Here is a 20,814-nt window from a genome sequence, read left to right on the forward strand (position 1 = left end):
CCATTTACCTAAAAAGTTCATATGGGAATTCTTACCTCTTACAATCAATAAGTATCGACACAAAACAAATATCCTGCCAAACATAGTGAAAGCCAGATATTTCTCAGCCTGAACTTGGTTATTCCACGAGTCGAAGTGAAGCCAATTGAGCCATGCATGGAGGGAGTGAGCTTGTTATAGCGAGATGGTCTGGTATGGGCTTGACGTCACCGTCAGCTGGAGTGAATGCCGAGAATAAAACACTTCAAAACGGGAAAGAGCTTTCCGAATCCGATTGAATATAAACCTACGTTTGACAAGAAATCTGAGGTATATTTTCTTAACTGATGCCGAGTATTTCATTTGTTATGTCGGTTGTGATGATAAAGCTTGCAACATGTCAGCGGGAAACTTACAGCTCGTAGGCTATAGCCTAGGCTAATATTATCCTCTCATGCAGCGTTTTGACTTTACATGCTGAATGAGATGAGAGGATTTTTTTTTATCATGTTCTGAGTCATGAAACTGGAGTCTGCGTTTGTGATGTAAGTCTCCTTCTTCCTTTCCTGCAAAATACTCGCTCTGTCTGGATGTGTTTAAATCTGAACTATAGGCCAGGCGTTCCTGTCACAGTTCACACAAGTGCACTTCAATAAGCCGACAGAAAGCAGGTTAATGCGTTTATCCCTATTAAACTCCTTATTAAACATCGTATACATTTTAAAATCTATTGTTGATTACTTACAAAGCACTTAATCGTTTAGCTCCCCAGTAGCCTACTTGAGCGAGCTCTTAACGCATTTTAGTCCTTCACGTCTATTGCGATCTCAAAATTCTAGCCAGTTGATAATACCTAGAATATCAAAATCAACTGCTGGCGGTAGACCCTTTTCCTATTTAGCACCAAAACTTTGGAACAATCTTCCTAAAATTGTCCGGGAAGCAGACACACACTGTCAGTTCAAATCTAGACTAAAAACACATCTCTTTGGCCTAGCATACACATAACACATTATAGACTTCTATAATTCAATGTTAGGCTGCGTTTAGATTAGCCGGAACCGGGAACGCTTCCCATAAATCCTGATGTACTTGGTACATCATAAGAAGGATGGCGTCTACGCTAATATTAGTCTCTCTGTTTATCCCGAGGTTTACCGCGGTCTGCTGGATCCAGGCCATATCCAGATCTGATGAAGGACCAGAGCCTGGACACGACGATAACGCAGTCCTGAAGTGTCACTAGTATGGCGTTATTTTTTAGTCAAAAGTTATGAGCGTGTAAGACATGCTCACGAGCACATTATGTTATTTCACACGAGCAAAAATGAACCTTCAGCTGGCATGATAAAAGTACTCGCGCACAAATTCAACAACCGAGAGGTGTACAGGTAGCTGCGAGCGAGCGCCTGGCATACTCTCATAGGTTAACTCTGCTTGTACAGTGGAATCCTGCTCGCGCGCAGCGGGCTTCTGCTCGCGGAGTGCTGTTTTGCTCGCGCAGTGGATTCCTGCTCGCTCAGCTGATTTCTGCTCCCTCGAGTCTACATGACTTTTGACAATTTGGGGGCGGAACCAAGGAGGGCACTGACCCTCTTATGATTGGTCACTTTAATCGTAATCGCAACCACAGGGACATCTTTGTACTTTGATTGACAGCTCTCATTACAGGAAGCACGGAGTCAAAGTATCTGACGGAGTTTTTTTTTTTTATTGAAATATCAAGATTTACAGACAAACATGGCTGTATAACTTCCTTTTCTTTAGAATAGGATACAAGGACAATATAGTCAGAGGGAGCAGCTCTTAATACAACAAGAATATAAATGTAGTCTTAGTACAAAAATAAAGATATTTGTAAGCAAAATAAACATTTTAATAAATAAACGGTAAGGAATTATAATATAACATGACATAAGGGGAGAATTCAGTCTTTGTTCATCCATTTATCTTAGTTGGGAAGTGTTTTAGGGTATCATATATATTTTAGGACCTTTCAAAGTTTTTAAGGATTTTATAAACAGTTTAAATTCATTTAAAAAAACAAGCAAACAAAAAAAAAAAACTCCGTGAGATCCTTTGACTCTGACTTCCTGTAATCAGAGCTGTCAATCAAGGTACAAAGATGTCCCTGTGGTTGCGATTACGATGAAAGTGACCAATCATAAGAGGGTCAGTGCCCTCCTTGGTTTCCGCCCCCAAATTGTCAAAAGTCATGTAGACTCGAGGGAGCAGAAATCAGCTGAGCGAGCAGGAATCCACTGCGCGAGCAAAACAGCACTCCGCGAGCAGAAGCCCGCTGCACGCGAGCAGGATTCCACTGTACAAGCAGAGTTAACCTATGAGAGTATGCCAGGCGCTCGCTCGCAGCTACCTGTACACCTCTCGGTTGTTGAATTTGTGCGCGAGTACTTTTATCATGCCAGCTGAAGGTTCATTTTTGCGCGTGTGAAATAACATAATGTGCTCCTGAGCATGTCTTACACGCTCATAACTTTTGACTAAAAAATAACGCCATATTTGTGCACCTGCAATGAAGAATTTGAGAAGGTGTAACTGTTGTGTTGTGTTTGTGGAAGAGAAAAAAAGTCTTAAAACTCTTAAAACATGTCTCTCTGTGACTTCAAATTTACTGATACACGTGTGGCTATTCTCTACAACTACAAATTTCACTGTCACAGGCGTTCAGTTGTTTTGCACCAAAAATACCTTCATACATTTCACCCCGTCATTGTGTTCATGAACATACATATATATATATATATATATATATATATATATATATATATATATATATATATAGCCTATATTATATGCTGATGGCTGATGATGGTTAAACTATCCAAAAATAGTCCCTAAGCCACATTACAGCCTAAACACAAATAGCAAGAGCATTTCATATAGCATTCTTTACTTATATAGTGCTTTTTACAATACTGATCGTTTCAAAGCAGCTTTATAGTGTTAACAAGAAAATAATGCAACAAAGTTTGTTTTGGCTGTACAGCAGATCTAGAATAAAATAGCGTCATAGTTCAACTTAAGTAAGTTCAGTGATGGTTCATTTTTGTTGTAAGTTATTAATTTAGTTTATTTATATATCTAGCCGCTCTGGAGAAAACAGAGATGTTATCGTCCAGATTGTCATTCATGCACAAACTATTCATTGAGCATAGCAAAAGTGTCTGTTTTCCAGTTGATGGCAGTAATCTTCCACTAAACTATAGCAAAGTTAAAGTTTTCACCATAAATGAAACTGAGAAATGTTGATCTCCTTTAATTTTTGCATAAAATCTTGCTATTTTAAATAAACCTGTATATAAATATCATTACTAATTTCGGCAAACAAATTAAAAAAATGGCACACATCCCCCCAAAACTGCACAACTGTAGAGTAAAACGTTATTGTGAAATGATTGAAAACTGACATGATTGTTACAAAATCCCACTTTCTGGGGCATCTGGAGAACTCAGAGCAACTGTTTGCATAAAGTTTAATGTAAAAATAACTGCAATATCTATAGCCTACTATGGGATTAGAAACTGTTCATTCATTACATCACTAATTAGTTTGCAAAATAATGCAAAGACAGAGGCATTAGTTTGATAAAGACAGAGGCATTAGTTTATCCTCTTCTCTTCTTTTTGACATCGCAGTTTGCAGACTATAATACTAATTTATAATGTTTCATGTAAATTCTCCTGTGTCTTTTCTGAATTCCGATCCTGCTAAACCACGCCCCTTCAAATGACCCCCTCTATGACGAAACGACAGAAAATCCACACAGGTGGAGCTCACCTGGACCAGAAAAGGTTCCATGAGGAGCAGAGAGGGGCTATATTACTTCTTTTTTTTTTTTACTTTAAATTACACATTTCAAGTCATTGTTTTATTTAGATGTGTTTACAGCATAATTATTTGCAAAAATCACATAAATAACTATTTTGCAATGACAGACTCTTAAATGCATTTGTTACTTACTACACACTGTCACACAATCACTCTTGCATTATTCTTATGCAATGTCCCATAGTCTACCTCATATGAAACCATATCAGTACAGAGCTTTAAAGATATGTGACATTTTTCGATTTCAGAGGCCAATATGTCACATTTTTATTGAGTAAAAAATAAAAAAGTCAGATATTACAGGTATAAATAATAATTAATAATGACACGGCACCAGTGCAACAATCCTGAGTACAGTCCTGATTATCAGAAGTTTGTTACATACCTGGTTTGTTGAAGCATTAGTCTAGCAGTTGCTCAGTATCCTCTCTCCAACTTTGACTGTGTTGACTGTTTTAACTGTTATGAATATAGTGTTTAAAACTGGGGGAACCAGAACCAGTTTTGAATTTCCGTTTGTTGCCACACCGGTCTGTCTACACAGGCATGTTTGGTCTAGCTCTAGTAGTTGTGCTTATGAAATCACATTATAGGCTAGTCTAACCTGGATAAATTCACTGCTGGTTTATTGGTTCATTTTATCCCTGGTGGCCCACACATATCAGATTATGAGAGCACCAACTATAATGTCTCTGAAAATATTTATCTAGCCTGCACTTCATAATTCATCATAACTCTTGAAATCATTTAATTTAACCTTTTTTTTACATACAGTACTTATCACTTTTACCATGTGGTCTCAACACCGTTATTAGAATTAAATGTTTTTTTTTTTTTACATACAGTACTTATCACTTTTACCATGTGGTCTCAACACCATTATTAGAATTAAATTTTTTTTTTTTACATACAGTACTTATCACTTTTACCATGTGGTCTCAACACCGTTATTAGAATTAAATAATGTACTTTCTTAAAAATACTGTCACATTGCCTACATTATGAGTTTTTTCGTTGGGCATAAGGGTTAATTATCCCTTTTAACTCCCATATCAAAATTGCCCAAAACTAGATGTGGTTATTGTAGTTTCAGTTGTAGAGTGTGATTAAACCTTCATCCTGATAATCTATGTAAACAGTCAGATTGTTGAAGACTGAAGACTATCAGCTTTATCTGTTCTGTGCTCTGTTGAAGCCACTAAACACAGTCTTCCAAAACTGTTCCGGTGGGGCTTGTTGTCATGTTTTATACGTTGTAAGAAATTATGGTTTGCCCCGACTCAGATTCCATCCACTCCAAAGTAGGCTATATTTTAGAATGAGCTCATCACAAAATGGCTTAATTATCATAGAGAAGGAAGTCAAGGTATATTGTTTCTTCACCATTTGGATGATCACATCCAGAGCAAATGGGTTAAGGTTAGTGAGACACAGAGATGATCTCAGACATTGGGGTGTCACAGCTTCAGTAACATATAGACCACGACTGGTACAACATTTACATTAAGAGTGATAAACTGTAACAGGATAAAAGGTTTGAGTGTTTGGGTTCATTCTGACACCGGTGAACCCAAGATGCTTCGTTGCCACTGCTGTAATAAACTTCATTTTGAAATCTTCAACATCCACATAATTCTTTCTTACAACGTGCTCATGGTGAGTGTATTTTTTAATATTTATTATTAGTTACTGCTTCTAATAGTGAGTTTTGTGTTTGAGTACATTGATGAATCCTTAGCTAATATCTGTTATGATTTGGTGGTGGTGGTGTAAGACAGCATTCAGTTGAGAATGAGAATCCACGGTTATTAACAAGTGCAATCCGACGTCATAGTCCATAACAGGGTCACGCATGCCATCTGTCCAAACACAATCCACAGAGGCGAACAAGAAATCCAAAACTCAGGAACAGATAAATAAAGAAAACAGGAACTGCTCAAAATGCTGGCAGAGAGTGTTAAACAAACAAGACTTCATACTGAATGAAGGCAAAAGGCATTTAAATAGACAGGATGATGAGCAAATGAAACAAGACACAGCTGAAACAGATCAACATGAGCAGAGGGTTCTGGAAAAGGAAGTCCATGAATAACAGTCTAAATAAACAGTGAGAGACTAGGCTGGCATCTGTTGGTACATGATGGCACCTGTAGTTGACAGATGTATCATAGTAGCCTATTCATGTTGCAGTTACATACCGATAACTGTTTATGAATTTGAAAATAAAACATATGCTAACTACGATCATATTATTTCTAGAAACAAGAATGTTGATCTGAAGACTTCAAAAAAAAAACTTTTGAAACATTTTTACCCATCGACTCTCAAGGCTCTCAAGCCACAATTGTAATTATAGCCTACTTTTTATTTCAATATATTGCAGATGTGGAAGCGGATGGAATAAAGATAATATCGGTGATGGAGGGAGATTCTGTCACTCTAAACACTGATGTTACTAGCATTCAGAGAAATGATCATGGAACATGGAAGTTTGGATCTGATGAATCATGTATCGCTGAAGTCTATGAACACAGTATTTATAAGTATCCTGGTGCTGATGAGAGATTCAGAGACCGACTGAAACTGCATCCGACTGGATCTCTGACCATCACAAACACCAGACTCAGTGACGCTGGATATTATACAGTGTCTATCAGCAGATATTCATGATTATTGTAGATGGTAGATTAAATATCACTGTCACATTGTCTTTTGCCCTTTATTTCTCTTTTGAATATAATTTAATTAATTTGGTTAAAATAGAATTAATTCATTTTTTTTACTAATTTTGTTGTGTGTCTTTAAATTGATTTTGTTTGAAAGCAGCTGTTTCAACGCCTGTCATCATCACTACAATCACACAAGGCAAAGAGAGTCAAACTCCAAGTGATCAAGGCGAGTCTCATTAAAGTCTTCAGTTGATTTGTGTGTGTGTATAGAGGAATGTGTGTTAGGACGTGTTGCAAATTTCTGTATAGACATGCTTTATTAAAGACACATATCTCCCTTCTCATTGTGGTTTCCGTGGAGTCTGGAAATATTATAAATAAACAAATGAAAACTTAAATACTGAATGTATGTACACATGTATTTATGTTTGTAGTTACATACAATGCATATTAATCCAAATTTACTAAATTAAGCTATGTAATATAATATTGCTTTTACAATTTGCTCTTGTTTAAATGTGAAAAAAATTGATATTAATTCCCTTCATATATATAAGTACAACTCTAAGTATTAGAACAACTGAAAAAATACAAATTACATTTCATATGTAAACAGCCAAATCAAAACAACAACAATCTCCAAACATTTACGACGTAAATCCTTAATGTGAAATGAATAAATATAAATTTTAGGCACCATGAAAGTGGTTTGGCTTTTAGCAGTTCATCGCCATAGTAACTTAAGCTCCACGGCTAACCTGGTCCGGGGCAGGTAATGTTCCAGGTAAGAGGTTGCAAAACGAACTTGGACCAATCAGCTGTGAGCAAAGTGACATGTCTGATGCGATAAAGTCACTCCACCTGTTTCTACTCCAAATTAAAGGTCACTACATAGCAAATGATTTTTAAAGACAAAATCGTCTGGCTTTTAGTAATGCTTTGTTACGTTCTATGAATGTCTAGGGGTCCGAACGTAACAAAGTTTAAGATTTTAAAGAGCAATGGTCAGGGCCCTGCCACAGCACCACAACAAGGGAGTTCTTTTCAACAAGTTTATTCAAAAAGTTAACAATTTACTTGGAGTGTAAGTGGGGAAGGAAACAAAGACTTCAGGAGGGGGCAATGCCAAAAATAACAAACAAAAGTTTAATCTGCCTGGGCGAGTCACTTTCTTACTAAACCTCTTAAAGAAAATAAAAATAAACAACAGAAAATGTACACTCTCTCCCTACCTGACCACAAACCAGGAGAAAACAGGGGATAGCAAAATAAAGATGGCACCCACCTCCCTACAGTTCCCAGACAATAAACAAAGCAAATAATCAGATAACAGCTTAAATGATAAAGCAAAAAGGTATGGACTGGGACATCTCACAAAAAAAAAACAGTGCGTGGCTCCAGGGGTTAACAATAGGCAGCAAAGCAACAGTTCTCTAGCCAGAACAACAGAAGGGGGCACGGTGTTGCACAGGTCCACAACAAGGAACACAACAGCTCTCAACAACTGGGCCGGGCAGGACACAGACCATGCTCTGGAGAAGAGTTCTCCCTGAATGATAGTTCTGCTGGCTTTTATGCTGAGTCCCTCCTGGATAAGCAGGTTCAGCTGGAGAGGTATTCAGCTGGAGAGTTAATCAGCTACCTGCCAGAGTGAAAAGTGGGAGGAGCCAAAAGAGAGCAGGAGACACCAAAACAACAAAGAAAGCACACACAGATCACAGAACCATGTACTTCACAAATATATATATATATATATATATATATATATATATATATATATACGTCCTTGGACGTAACAGCTTATTTAGAATAATAAATCTGTATGATTTAGATATTATTTATGTAATTATCATACCCTTTAATCGATCACACATGTACAATTTTCATCAATTATTATTACGCAGAGTTTGAATGAATAAATATATAAAGGTAATATACGCTTTAGAATCAATAGATTAAGCTATAAAATGACTACATTTGAGCTTAAATGTTCAATTCTCTCTATGCCTTTATTAACTGTATAAACTAACTTCACAACTTTTACTTGCACTGATATACAGTAGCGAGACTTTTCTTTTAGTTGTCCTCTTTCATAGACAGCTATGTTATTTTCTTATTGCTGTGTAAACTTGTTTAAATTCTTAATATTTTAATACTTTATTTTATATATTTAATAAGTTAATTGCGTTGCTTCTCTCGCAAGAAAAATGAATTTCAATGAGTTTTAAATGAGTTTCACTCTTTCTCAGCATGTGATTGGCTGTTCGCTACTGATGTCACACCTAAACTCCTAAACTCAGGATCAAAGCCTGAGTTGACAGAGAAAGTTGATGATCAGCATCATGGCACCAACAAAGCCTGGTTGGATTGGTTTGGTTTTGTCAACTCGAAACTAATCCTGTAACCCTGAGTTTGTTCAACTACCACCATGGTACAGGCCCCAGATCTAAGCAGCGCCTTATAGCAATATTATGAAGCTGCAGACTCGGAGCCTGCATCTACAGTCCCCCACCGAGAGTCCCGCATTCTCAGACCCCTCGTTTTTCGAATACAGTGCTTCCTGCTGTTCGAAAGGTCGTATAACACCCGAACACAGAGTACAGCGCACGCTTATCCAAATGCAATTAAAAACAATAGGATGCAATATGAAGTTTTATGTAACAAAGTTCGGGAGGAGCATGTTCAGGTAATCATCCAATCAGCACAAGAAGAAGCCAGTATAAATAAAGCCTTCCCTTACCTCCTGTCTCATGACTAATTTCTCAGCATCTGACTCCGCCTCCGTGCAGTCATGTCCGAGTTAGAGCTCTTCCCCTCCGACGATGAATCTTTCATCACGGAGTCATCTCCACCGCAAAGCGCAGATCCAGCGACCCTTCCTTCTCAAGCAGCCAACGACAACATTGAGCCTCCATCCTTAACCAGGGGACGTCGGACCGCCAGATCCTCTCCGCATACTCCAAGACGCAGAAGACTCCCCTCACCACCGCCAGCGAGGAACTCGTCATCTTCATCATCGTCTTCCTCCGTGCCTTCCCATCTTCCAGCTCCCCCTAACATCCCTCCCATCGGGAAGTGGACAGTTAAGGGGCTAAGACAAGCCCTAATTAATTCTGATGCAAATTTCTCCCGCAGGATGTAAAAAGCAGAATTATTTAATTTATATGTCACCTTATAATCTTCTCACCTTTCTGTTTCAGCTCCAATTGCTTCGGCTCGAACGAGCAAGGCTCGCCGGGCCCCGATCGGTCGTCCCGCAGTACCTCCTTACTCACTTGCAGCGCTGGGCTCCGCCCCGCGCCACGGCGTCACAGACTTTCCGCTAGCCTGGGCCGCGCCCCGGAACCAGTCACGGATGGGCGCCAATCTCCTCCAGGTCAACTCCCCTCCTCAGCCCCTCCCATTGTGGTACCTCAGACTCTAGATCCCGGCAGTTCCACTTTCTTACACGATCCCCAAACGTTTTTCTTCCCTTCTACTTCTTTCAGTTTTCCTCCTTCCCAAGCATCAGGTGCTCACCCTAACGTGAGGATGCCTCCATTAGCCGGTCCATCTCCGGCGCATTTCTTTCCCCTCCCCTTTCCACACTATGCTCTTCCTATTCCTCCTCCTCCACCCAATCCGGGGGCCGATCTCTGCGTGAGGATGCCTCCGCAAATGGCCACAGCCCCGATTTCCCATCCCTTTAACCCTCTCCAAGTGCATTCTCTTTTCTCTCTCTTCTCAGCCACTACTCAAACCAGCCCCTCCGAATGCAGTAGCAACTGAACCTCCTCCAGTGACGAACAACATCAGAGCTCAAATCCTAGCAGGTGCAGATGTTGATTTGGGCTCTCTCCTCTCCTTGTTTCCCCCAGCTGAGTCCAATCGCCAAGTAGACTACGGCGACATTTCAGTCACTCTTAAAAATAACTCACAGGTTACATCACGTTCATTGTCACTAGCCGAATTCTGTATCGCCTTCAGCCGCTATACAGAAATCATATGCTCGTCTTTTCCCCATAGACGGCGCGAGCTGAACGACTATCTGTCTATCATAGCGGAGCTCGCGTTGTCTTACGGGGGTAGTCATTTTTATATGTACCACAAGCTGTTTTCCGCAAAATGCGCCGTCCACGGTTCCCAGTGGAATCTGTGTCCCTGTTGGGGAGCGTTGGACACTGATCTCCATAACCGAGTCTTCCTCGGGTGCAGAAATATCTCTTGCGCAATCTGCAGATCCACAATCCATGCCACCACGGCATGCCCCCAAATTAATCCATCGATCCCTCCCTGCCCAGAGCAGAATGCCATAAAATCCACAAGTTACGTTCCGCGCCACGCAAGAGAAGATTTTTCAACCAGAGCACCATACTCGGCACCCGATAGACAAGTTTGTAGGAACTTCAATGAAGGGAGATGCCCAAGACAACGCGGTCGTTTTCTCCACGTCTGCGATTACTGTGGCGGCGCACACGCCCGCGTGATATTCCCAGTCAAAAAATCTGTCAATAAAAACGCAAAAAACTATCTCTCGACTCCTGTGAATGTTTTCCGTCTAGCCGAAGAATTATCAAACCACCCATATGCCAACTTCACAAATTATTTACTGACAGGTCTCATTCAAGGCTTTAAACCCGGTGTAGAAAGCCATCCAACGCAAAATATTATCTGCGCTAACCTTCAGTCCTCCTTAGCAGAGCCTGGAGTAGTAAATAAGCTAATTAAAAAAGAAATTGAATCCGGTTTCATGATGGGTCCATTCGAGGCCCCCCCGTTCAACAAATTTCGCATCAGCCCCATAGGCGTGGCTACCAGGAAATTCTCGGGAAAAAAGCGGTTGATAATCGACCTTTCAGCCCCCCATAATTCTCCATATCCGAGCATCAATAGTCTCATCCCTCTCGAAGAGTATTCTCTCAACTATCATGATATCGAACAAGCCATAACCATGATTAAAATAGCTGGACGAGGTGCATGGCTTGCAAAAGTAGATATCTCCTCTGCCTTTAAAGTAATGCCAATCCACCCCGATTCATGGCACTTATTCGGTGTAACTGGCAGAAAAAGTATTATAATCGCCGTGCGCTTAACTTTCGGCAGCAAAAGCAGCCCAAAAATCTTTGACACTCTCTCTGAAGCCATATGTTGGATCCTTTCCAATAATTATGCAATTCCTCCTCTTCTCCATCTGCTCGACGATTTCCTAATAATTTCACCTCACGACACCATCCCCGAGGCTCACCTCCTCATAGTGAAAAAAGTTTTCGCCGAGCTAGGGGTCCAACTACATCCATCGAGTTCTTAGGCATCAATCTGGACTCAGCAAAATTCCAGGCCTCACTGCCTAAGGAAAAAATCGATCGCATCATTTTAATCGCTTCTAATTTTACAGACAGCACAGATTGTTCAAAACGCAAACTTCTATCGCTGCTGGGCCACCTAAATTATGCGATGCGCATTATTCCACAGGGCAGACCCTTTATCGCGCATCTCCTAGCCCTCTCTTCATCTGTTCATGTGCTGGAAGATTGGATCATCCTTTCTGGCGAGTCAAAAAACGAGCTAAAATGATGGATTAATTTCCTCAATCAGTGGAACGGCTTAACTTTTTTTTACGACGACTTTATCTCTCTCCCCCTCGATATCAAACTGTTCACAGACGCAGCTCCCTCGATCGGCTTCGGCGGCTATTACCAAGGACGCTGGTTCGCGTCTCCCTGGCCCCCTCAGCTCCTAGACACACCCCAGTCTTCAGCCTCCTCTGCCCTTTTCAAGCTCTACCCAATCGTCGTCGCTGCTTCCCTATGGGGGAAAGAATGGTCAACCAAAAGCATCCAAATCCATTGCGACAACGAAGCAACCGTGCACTGTATCAACAAGGGTCGTTCTCGCTCACCTGCGCTTATGCCACTCCTCAGACGCCTCATATGGATTCTCAGCATCCCACCACCACCACCCCTTCACCCCACATTCCGCTCATAGATACCTATGATCTCTAAGGTCATGGGGGGATTACTCTGGGGTCGGGCCGAATTCTGAGCTCGGAGCCCTCCCCCCGGACAGCAAGCCAAATACGCATTATAATATTACATCAGATTTCATGTAAACTCGTGAAATTACGGTCTCCAAATAAATGATCCAATAAATATTTGCGTTCCCTGCTTAATGCACGTGCCAAAAAAACTCATTGCGATGGAAGGGATACAATTACAGATTGAACTATCTTCTGAAAAATAGTATGTGATATTATATTGCTACAATGTTTTTTTTTTTTTTTCAAATTCCAATTTTTCTTTCAGTTCAACCTATAATGGTCTAATTAACATTACCATGCTAACATTACAAAATCTGTTTTTTGATATTTTGAATGCGAAGCAAAACAAATCAGAATAGACAAAACACCAATAATAAACAATTCTGTACTTTATTTAATGATCACCTAAACATCGACTTGCTGTAAAGAAAAAAGGAAGAAAAAACTGTGTTTGTGACTTTACTTTTCGTCTTCAATTGCATTAAAAAAACTAATTTATAAGTCGCTTTGCATAATCATAAAATGATATGTTGCTGGGTTCGGCAGGGGCGACTCCATCGATGTATGGTGTACCCTGGAATAGCCTACAACAGTATAGGCCCGATAGCATGTCTTATGATGTTTCAAAAAGATGTTTGCAAATGTTACCTTCATGTTGCACTGCTCTGTTGAAGTGTCCCTTGAGATGTTTTTGAACTTTGGACAACTTTGTGGGTTTGAAATATATGGGGTCACAAAATGGGCAGTGAAAATCACTGCAGCATTTATGACATATCTACAAAAAGTCCAAAGTTAAAGGCTAACGTTAGCTATCAAAATATTTTCGGATGGAAGAGGGCGAAAAAACATACATTAACGGCTCAAATCTTGTTACAAACTATCTTTACAAATATTAAATGGACTAGGCCTATTCATATGTTGTATCGATGAGCTAAATTAGTTTTATTCAAAAATAAATCAAACGCGTAGGCTACTACGATTCGCTAAATAAAATTGAAGATAGCCTACTCACGTTTTGGCTTAAGTTCTTCACATGTTCTTCACATGTTTATCCCATACAATTTGATAGGAGGCGCTGTCTCGAAAAACGAGGGGTCTGAGAATGCGGGACTCTGGGTGCAGGGGGACTGTAGATGCAGGTCTCCGAGTCTGCAGCTTCATACTACTACCCCTTATAGACTTACAACATAAACATCCAATGACTCATTTCCACCAGCAGAGGTCAGAATCACAACAGTAATGAATGACCGTCAGTCTTCAACTGTCTTTAGACGTCCACACTTGCTCTCTGAGCTCAATCAATGTGGTTTATTATCTTGTGTAGATGTGATTTAAAGCAGTAGTGTGTGTCTGTGTGAGTGTAAAATGTGTGGTTTGTTTTCTCAACCACATATAAACCTCAGTGTAAAAACCTCTCATAACAGTTTTCTGTTAAAGTTGAGTCAAGTGTTTATCAGAATGATTTCCTCTCATCTGTGTGTTCTGTTCCTGTTCGGCCTGTGCCGTTAGTAAATCGAAATTACTTTTATAGTTTGTGCACTTTTTATCAGTATTTATGGAATGTTTACTAGCAGTTTGCTTAATAGACCATCTCTGTATAAATAATTTTGTGTCTGGGAAACTTTTATATGTTCTTCATGTGTGTTTTGTGATAGAGATGAAATGAAGTCAGTGTCAGTGATGAAGGGAGATTCTGTCTCTCTAAAGACTGATGTTACTGAAATACTGATTGATATAGGCCTATGTTTGGAGATCAAGACACTCATATGAAATCCACAGACAGAAGATATATGACACTGATATTACATTTGAGAAAACACTCCAATGGACGGTCAAACTGGATATCTGATAATCAGAAACATCAGATCTGAACACACTGGACTTTATGAACCGTCATCAGCAAAATCATAGAAATGTCATACAAGCGATTCAGTGTTACTGTGTGTGTCTATGGTGAGTAAAGTGAAGTTTTACTCTGTTGTGTTTAGTGTTTGGTAGCCCACAGAGACATATTGCCGAATTTCAGGATGGCTTTAGCGGCACAGTGCAGTCTGAAGGTGTCCTGCATGTCCATAACTGGGCAGACAGAAAGTTCACAGACGGACTCTGGCCGTGACAAGAGGCTTCAAAGACAGCCGATTCTAGATCTATCTTGTTATAGCTCGTGTTCTGTCACAACACAGGGGATTTATTTGCAGCAAAATTACTGTCACAAAAACAAAGAAGATAATCCATAGTGCAAAGAATGTGTCAGCTTCTAAAACAAAGACAACACAGAACAAAGAGAGCACCAAACTGAGGGTTAAAATACACAAGATAATGAGAACTGAACAACTGAACAGGTGAACATAAGTGAAAATAATAAAAATAATAAGGACATGTCTTAATGCCTTCCTAACTTGGAATAAGTCCTCCAAAGGCATTCTTTTTAAGATTTCAAACGCAGCCCAGGACAATCAAGGACACAAGAACTAAACAGGAAAAGGGAGATCAGAAAAACTAAACAAAATAATCTTCAAATTAAGAGTCTCTGAACAAACAACCAAAACCATGACAATGTTCATGTACAACCGCAAGTTTACCGAGTTTACGACTAAGTGTTAATCTCTACAACATGGAAATAGTTGAAGTTCACACTAATGTTTCCATGTTTTTCTGTTTCTTTCCTCAGATTCTGTCCAGTGTTGTGGTTTCACTGAAGTTGTGATCTGATTGGTCGTGTCTGCTCTAGTGGGTGTGGCTACTGTAGTAGGGGTGGTTTATGACATCGGATCCGGTCTATACCCTGGCAGTTTTATGCCCCTGTTGTTCCTGATGCGTCCAGTTGGGGGATACACTGTGAAATAACATAATTAAATCAACGCTGGAAACTTACACATTTTTAACCGTCCCGTCCATAGACTTTGAATCATTTTGAGGTTTTTGTTCATTTAAATATAAATGTTACAGTGTAGATCTGCACTATGGATTAAAATATCTGTAGATATTCAGTTGGTTTTGACTCTCTTCACTCAGCCTACATAAGACTATTTGTTTTTGTGAATTAAAAAATTAACAGTAGGCTACACATAGTTGGATCAGATGACAGATAATGACAGATAATTATATATGACCTACTGTAGAATAGTTATGTTCACCGTAGGTTATACAGGAGACTGAGGGAAATATGTTGTTGTGAATTTATATAAAGTTACATTTGGAAATTAACCATATTTAGCCCAGTACCATGTAATCATATGGATCCTCGATGAAATATCTGCTTTACTATTCTCTATTGGTCGTCAACAGCTAAAAAACAGTGTCCTACACAGCATTTTATGAAGACAAACACAATTTATCCGTTTTCTAAAATTCCAAGGGCCATTTAGAAGAAAGACAATAGTTGTTCACAATATTTTTTTATTAACACCATTTATGAATTATGATGACTCTCGTAGATGACTCCCCTATGGCTTGCCACTGTTCTTTAACTGTTTTTCTATCCTCCTGTCAAAGTGCTCCTTCTCACTGATAAAAAAAAATTAAACATTAAAAAAATTAAAAAGAACATCCATGGTGAATTTGATCTTGTCACTGTGTGTGTGTGTGTGTGTGTGTGTGTGTGTGTGTGTGTGTGTGTGTGTGTGTGTGTGTGTGTGTGCTGTCCAGAAGGGATGTCAGTCAATTGTTGATTGCATCAATTTGCTTCTGATCTTCAAAGTACAACGGCACAGGCACTGTCTTGGTGGAACACTTCTGGAAAAAGTTTCAAGCCACTATGATTTCTTTTGGCCACTGATGATGGACTGTGCAGAGAAAATTGAAAATGACATTAAAAACTTGTATGTCTCTGTAAGTCGTTTATTTACTAGACAAGCTATTGGTTTGGAATGCAGTTAAAAAAAGAGATGGGTGTTTATAGTTTATAAAAGTTTATGAGAGAGAGAGAGAGAGAGAGAGAGAGAGAGAGAGAGAGAGAGAGAGAGAGAGAGAGAGAGAGAGAGAGAGAGAGAGAGATTTTCATTTCCTTTAGTCGGCTAGCTAAAACAAACACACAGCTTTATGAGATGCAAGTTAATGCGAACTCCCAGACCCGTCGCCAGACCTCAGTCTTAAGGGGGGCATATGAAATGTATGGGGGGGCACAATTATTATTAGCCTACAGTAGGCTATGTATGTTTATAATAATCAACTCTAGTCGCGCAGCACGTAATCATCACGTTAAACATATAACCAACAGCAATATGACCAGGTAGCCTATAGCCTACACCACATTACACACAATGTTATGAATATCCATAAAACACTTGACTATACAACATATTAGATGTAACACCAGAAACATCTCTCAAACATTGCATTTTAAAGCAGTCAACAGAGGGATATGCATTGCCATGACACACACACACACACACACATACATACACACGCACGCACGCAGTCCTCTCTCCAGTCCCAGTACAGCGGGAGGAAGCGTTTCTCCGAGCAGAACCTCCTCATCAAAGTATCATTCCACTCGGAAGGAACTGAAGCGAGTAGGCCGGCGAAAACTCGTTTTGAAACAGCTTTCAAAAATGCGCGGTAACTGAGCGGCTTAGTTGTACGTCACGTACGTAGCCTAACGTTCTTTCGTAAGGCCGTGATAGGCTGTTGCAGTGTAGATTCCCATCAATCAAACTAAATCACACCATTGTTTCTTTATATTTTTAATATTTTAATGATAAAGAATGCAACATTAATGCAACACAAAATTAGCAGCTATGATAATATTAAAATGAAATAAAAATTAAATTATCTGTGCACAAGCATTTTTTGGGGTGGGCCCGGCCCCCTATGGCCCGCCCATAGCGACGGGTCTGTACAGACAGAGTATAGAAACCCACATTAAGTGCAAATACCCAACATTTTTTCCAGATCATTAAGCTATTTTAAGAAAATTGTATACTAAGATATAAATTACATAATTAGATCATCTCATTTATAAGAAACAATCATGTATGAGTTGTAAATAATCAAAATATTTGAGTGAGTGTGCAGTTCAACTCTTTACTTTGAGAGAGAGATTTACATACATATATGCCTATTATGAATGTGTATTTTGTGTGTTCACACCATAGACTGTGAAAAAATGTCCAATATCTACTGTAATGTTGCCCAAGAAACCATGTGGAGTAGGCCTATGTTTTAATGTAAGGAGTAAACAGGGTCTTACCAGAAGAGGCCATCCCGCGCCACGGAAATAAAGATACAACAAAAGAAAAATTAAAAAGATAGGCCTAATTAATTTTGAAAGTGAGTAGAGAAGACTAGAGACAGCTAAACCTACACGCGTTAGCTAAGTTTGAGCCAGACAGAACATAAACCTGACCGCCAAGAACGTTTTGTCTCTCGAAATAAATTATAGACCATCCATTGATATATAGAAATGAATTGATATCTACCTACCCTAGCTTTATCTAGCTTATCATTTATAAATAATAAATGTTGCATCATTGTTAAACAACAATAACTTAAGCAGATTATTTAACATACCTCGATTCGTGTCGCTGTACAGCCTCCCCCTACTGGACGCATCAGGAACAACAAGGGCGTAAAACTGTCTGGGCCGTATATCTACCGGCTCCAGGTCTGCAGCCTCCACTACTCCATCTGGTGCTACTCTGAGTTCAGTAAGACAGGACACCACCAGGGGGCGATTTTTTAAAATCAAATCTGATCACATAAATATGTGCTAATTTAACTCTATAGTTGACACCGGGGTGTACAACATCTTTCAGAACTATTTAGTTTGTTTGTTTTGGTTTTCTCTGTCTGTCTCTGTTGTGACCTGCTTGAGCAACACTATATGTCTTTTTCTTTATTACATATATTTTAAATATAAAATGTCACAGAAGTATAGCTTTTCTGTCCATGTAAGTGCAATAACATTGTTTCATTGGTCACGTCCTATCACATGATCAAAATTTGATAGTTGCTTTTATATATGAGCTTTACAGGCTGTTTGTATTGGAGAGAGGGCGAGTAGTTATGACGCCTACTTTCTATATTTTGTATATTGAAAAGAGTTTGTTATGACTCAATAAATGAGTGAATACACAACATCCCCTTTGTCATTGTGAATAAAATAATCAAACAAGTCACAGACATTTTCCCATACCTTCACTTTTATTTTATCTTCACTTTGGTCCACCGAGTCAGCTTTATAAAAAGAGATTGTTCAAGCCTCGTCCTTCCCTCACAGATTTGTTTAAATTTGTTTAAATTCAAATACGGTTCACCCTCGCTAATGTCTGTGAAACTTCCCTTGCATCTATATGACATTCACACAAAAAGGACTTTGTTCGCTTGTGTGTGATGTTCATATGAGCTGAAATTTGAGATGCTCCACAGAGAAACACCCTTCCCCCCACAGACCATCTGTACTGTGTACACAGAGGACAGGTGGGCCATTGTGTTGTGATGTGTTCTATTTTATTAACAAAAAAAAATAAAGAAAAAGAGGTGGGTTGTGCCAATGGAGTGCTAACAAAATGATAACCAAGTCATTCTCAAAACCTGGTGTTGTGTCCCTGAAAATCTCATGAAAAATATTTCAAATATTCAAATAAAACCCCAAAGGGGTTTCTACAACCTGAATCTGTTTTTAAAAATGGTTTGACTGTTTATTTTTCATTTATTTTTCTCCAGTATCTGTATTTATTTCAAACATTGTCTAGAAGAGTACAGACTACAGACAACAAAACAGACAACTGTTTTGTTTTTGTTTTTATTATATTGGAAAAACATCAACCGGATTCAGTCGTGCTTATGGAAAAGAGGAGTCTGTGTTGGGAAGATCATTTCTTCAGTGGGGCGCAGTAAATGGCTGTGTCCGAAATCGCATACTTTTCTAAAGTAGGCGACAAACAGTATGCGACAAAAGAAGTACGTCAGAATTCACAGTACTCATTAAAGAGAAGGCAAAAAGTACCCGGATGACCTATTTCTTGTGGCGAGATTCTGGAGTGTGCATACGATGGACTATATGATAACTATATGATATTGTGTGCAATCTGTCACGCCAACTGGAGCTTCATCAATAGGTCACGCATGAGCGGAACACCTCTGATGTAAACTAATCCTGAACACCTCTGATGTAAACTAATCCTGAACACCTCTGATGTAAACTAATCCTGAACACCTCTGAAGTAAACTAACCCTGGAACATGAGCTGCTCCTGAGCAGGAAATGTTCAGAAAGTAGGTTGCTATGGCTACTTACATACCCTGAAAGATACCTCAGTTTTCGGAACCGAAAGTTGAGGTTATCCGCTTACTTACCCTTAAACATACCCGGGTATGTCACATAACCTGCTTTCTGGAATACTCCCTTTTCATGTCTGTGTTTCTAGATTAGCTCATGTTGTTCATCCATTATCTTGTTAGTCATCATGTCCCCTGTGTATTTAAGCTCTGTGTTTGGTTCAGTTCGGTGTCTGTTATTGTTGCGTTTAACCGGTTGTTCTTCTCACGTTTTGGAATTCATGAGAGTATTTTGGCTAGTTTGATTTTGTTACCATAATAAAAATTCCTGTACTTGGATCCAGTTTCATCCTTCCTCACAACCGACGGTGACTGTAGGTCACATGATAATGACATCATGGCAAATGTGGTGCATCCGGATTACATTCATAATCACATAATACACACTCCTACTAGCCTGTATAGAAAAGAACATCCTTTTTTTTAGTGGTCGCAAATTAATTACTCAATCTACTCGAGAGAATATGAGATTTTGGATGCAGCTTCTGTGAATGATCAGGAAGCCTCTCTGTGCTGGTTTCACAAGTCTCGGATAACTCTCCAACCACACGCTTGTGCTGATACACCACTTCTACATTTGCAATTCATATAGTTTTCAGTCACGTGACTGGTGCGGAGACCTGGAGGACAAAATATCCATAGAACTGCAGTACAAGCCTGTCAATTTTCCATCTCATGAGAAGAAGAAGAAAGTTTTGGGCATTTGTGATCTATATTCAGCACCCGCTGCAATATTTCAATCACTAAAAACAGCAGGACATTCTAAAAAACAAAAGTGCCTAAAGTTTATTCAGGCAAGCAGATGAGCCCATAGTATAAACACAATGCGCCAAATGCTGTATACTTTATAATGGAAAAACATTTAACGAGAATGTGTTGCATTTATATTCTGGTCATATCTGTACATATCATTAGGTGTATAGCCTATACTGAATTTGCTCTTTTAATATCACTGTCTTGCTACATTAGTACTACGTACAAAACCTGGTAAAAATTATTTGTGGACAATAGCGGAAAGCT

At 39.3% G+C, this 20,814-nt stretch overlaps 3 protein-coding genes across 3 annotated transcripts in view; 2 read left to right on the top strand and 1 right to left on the bottom strand.

The window, feature by feature from the left end:
- Positions 1–4,281, bottom strand: part of LOC143735484 (uncharacterized) — a 23,230-nt gene extending 18,949 nt beyond the window's left edge. Inside the window, exon 1 of the mRNA XM_077225686.1 lies at positions 4,215–4,281. The gene's annotated coding sequence lies outside the window, so the exon portion shown is untranslated. The remainder of the gene's footprint in view (positions 1–4,214) is intronic.
- LOC143735465 (natural killer cell receptor 2B4-like) overlaps positions 1–15,282 on the top strand; it is a 27,158-nt gene extending 11,876 nt beyond the window's left edge. Inside the window, exon 4 of the mRNA XM_077225651.1 lies at positions 15,186–15,282. Coding sequence (XP_077081766.1) covers positions 15,186–15,226 — 41 coding nt within the window. The 3' untranslated portion in view covers positions 15,227–15,282. The remainder of the gene's footprint in view (positions 1–15,185) is intronic.
- LOC143735458 (SLAM family member 5-like) overlaps positions 1–20,814 on the top strand; it is a 220,643-nt gene that overhangs the window by 73,267 nt on the left and 126,562 nt on the right. The gene's annotated exons all lie outside the window — the stretch shown is intronic.

This window comes from Siphateles boraxobius, unplaced genomic scaffold (assembly GCF_051911475.1).
Source record: "Siphateles boraxobius isolate OS27281-9 unplaced genomic scaffold, OSU_SipBor_1 13, whole genome shotgun sequence".
In the NCBI taxonomy this organism is placed as follows: Eukaryota; Metazoa; Chordata; class Actinopteri; order Cypriniformes; family Leuciscidae; genus Siphateles; species Siphateles boraxobius.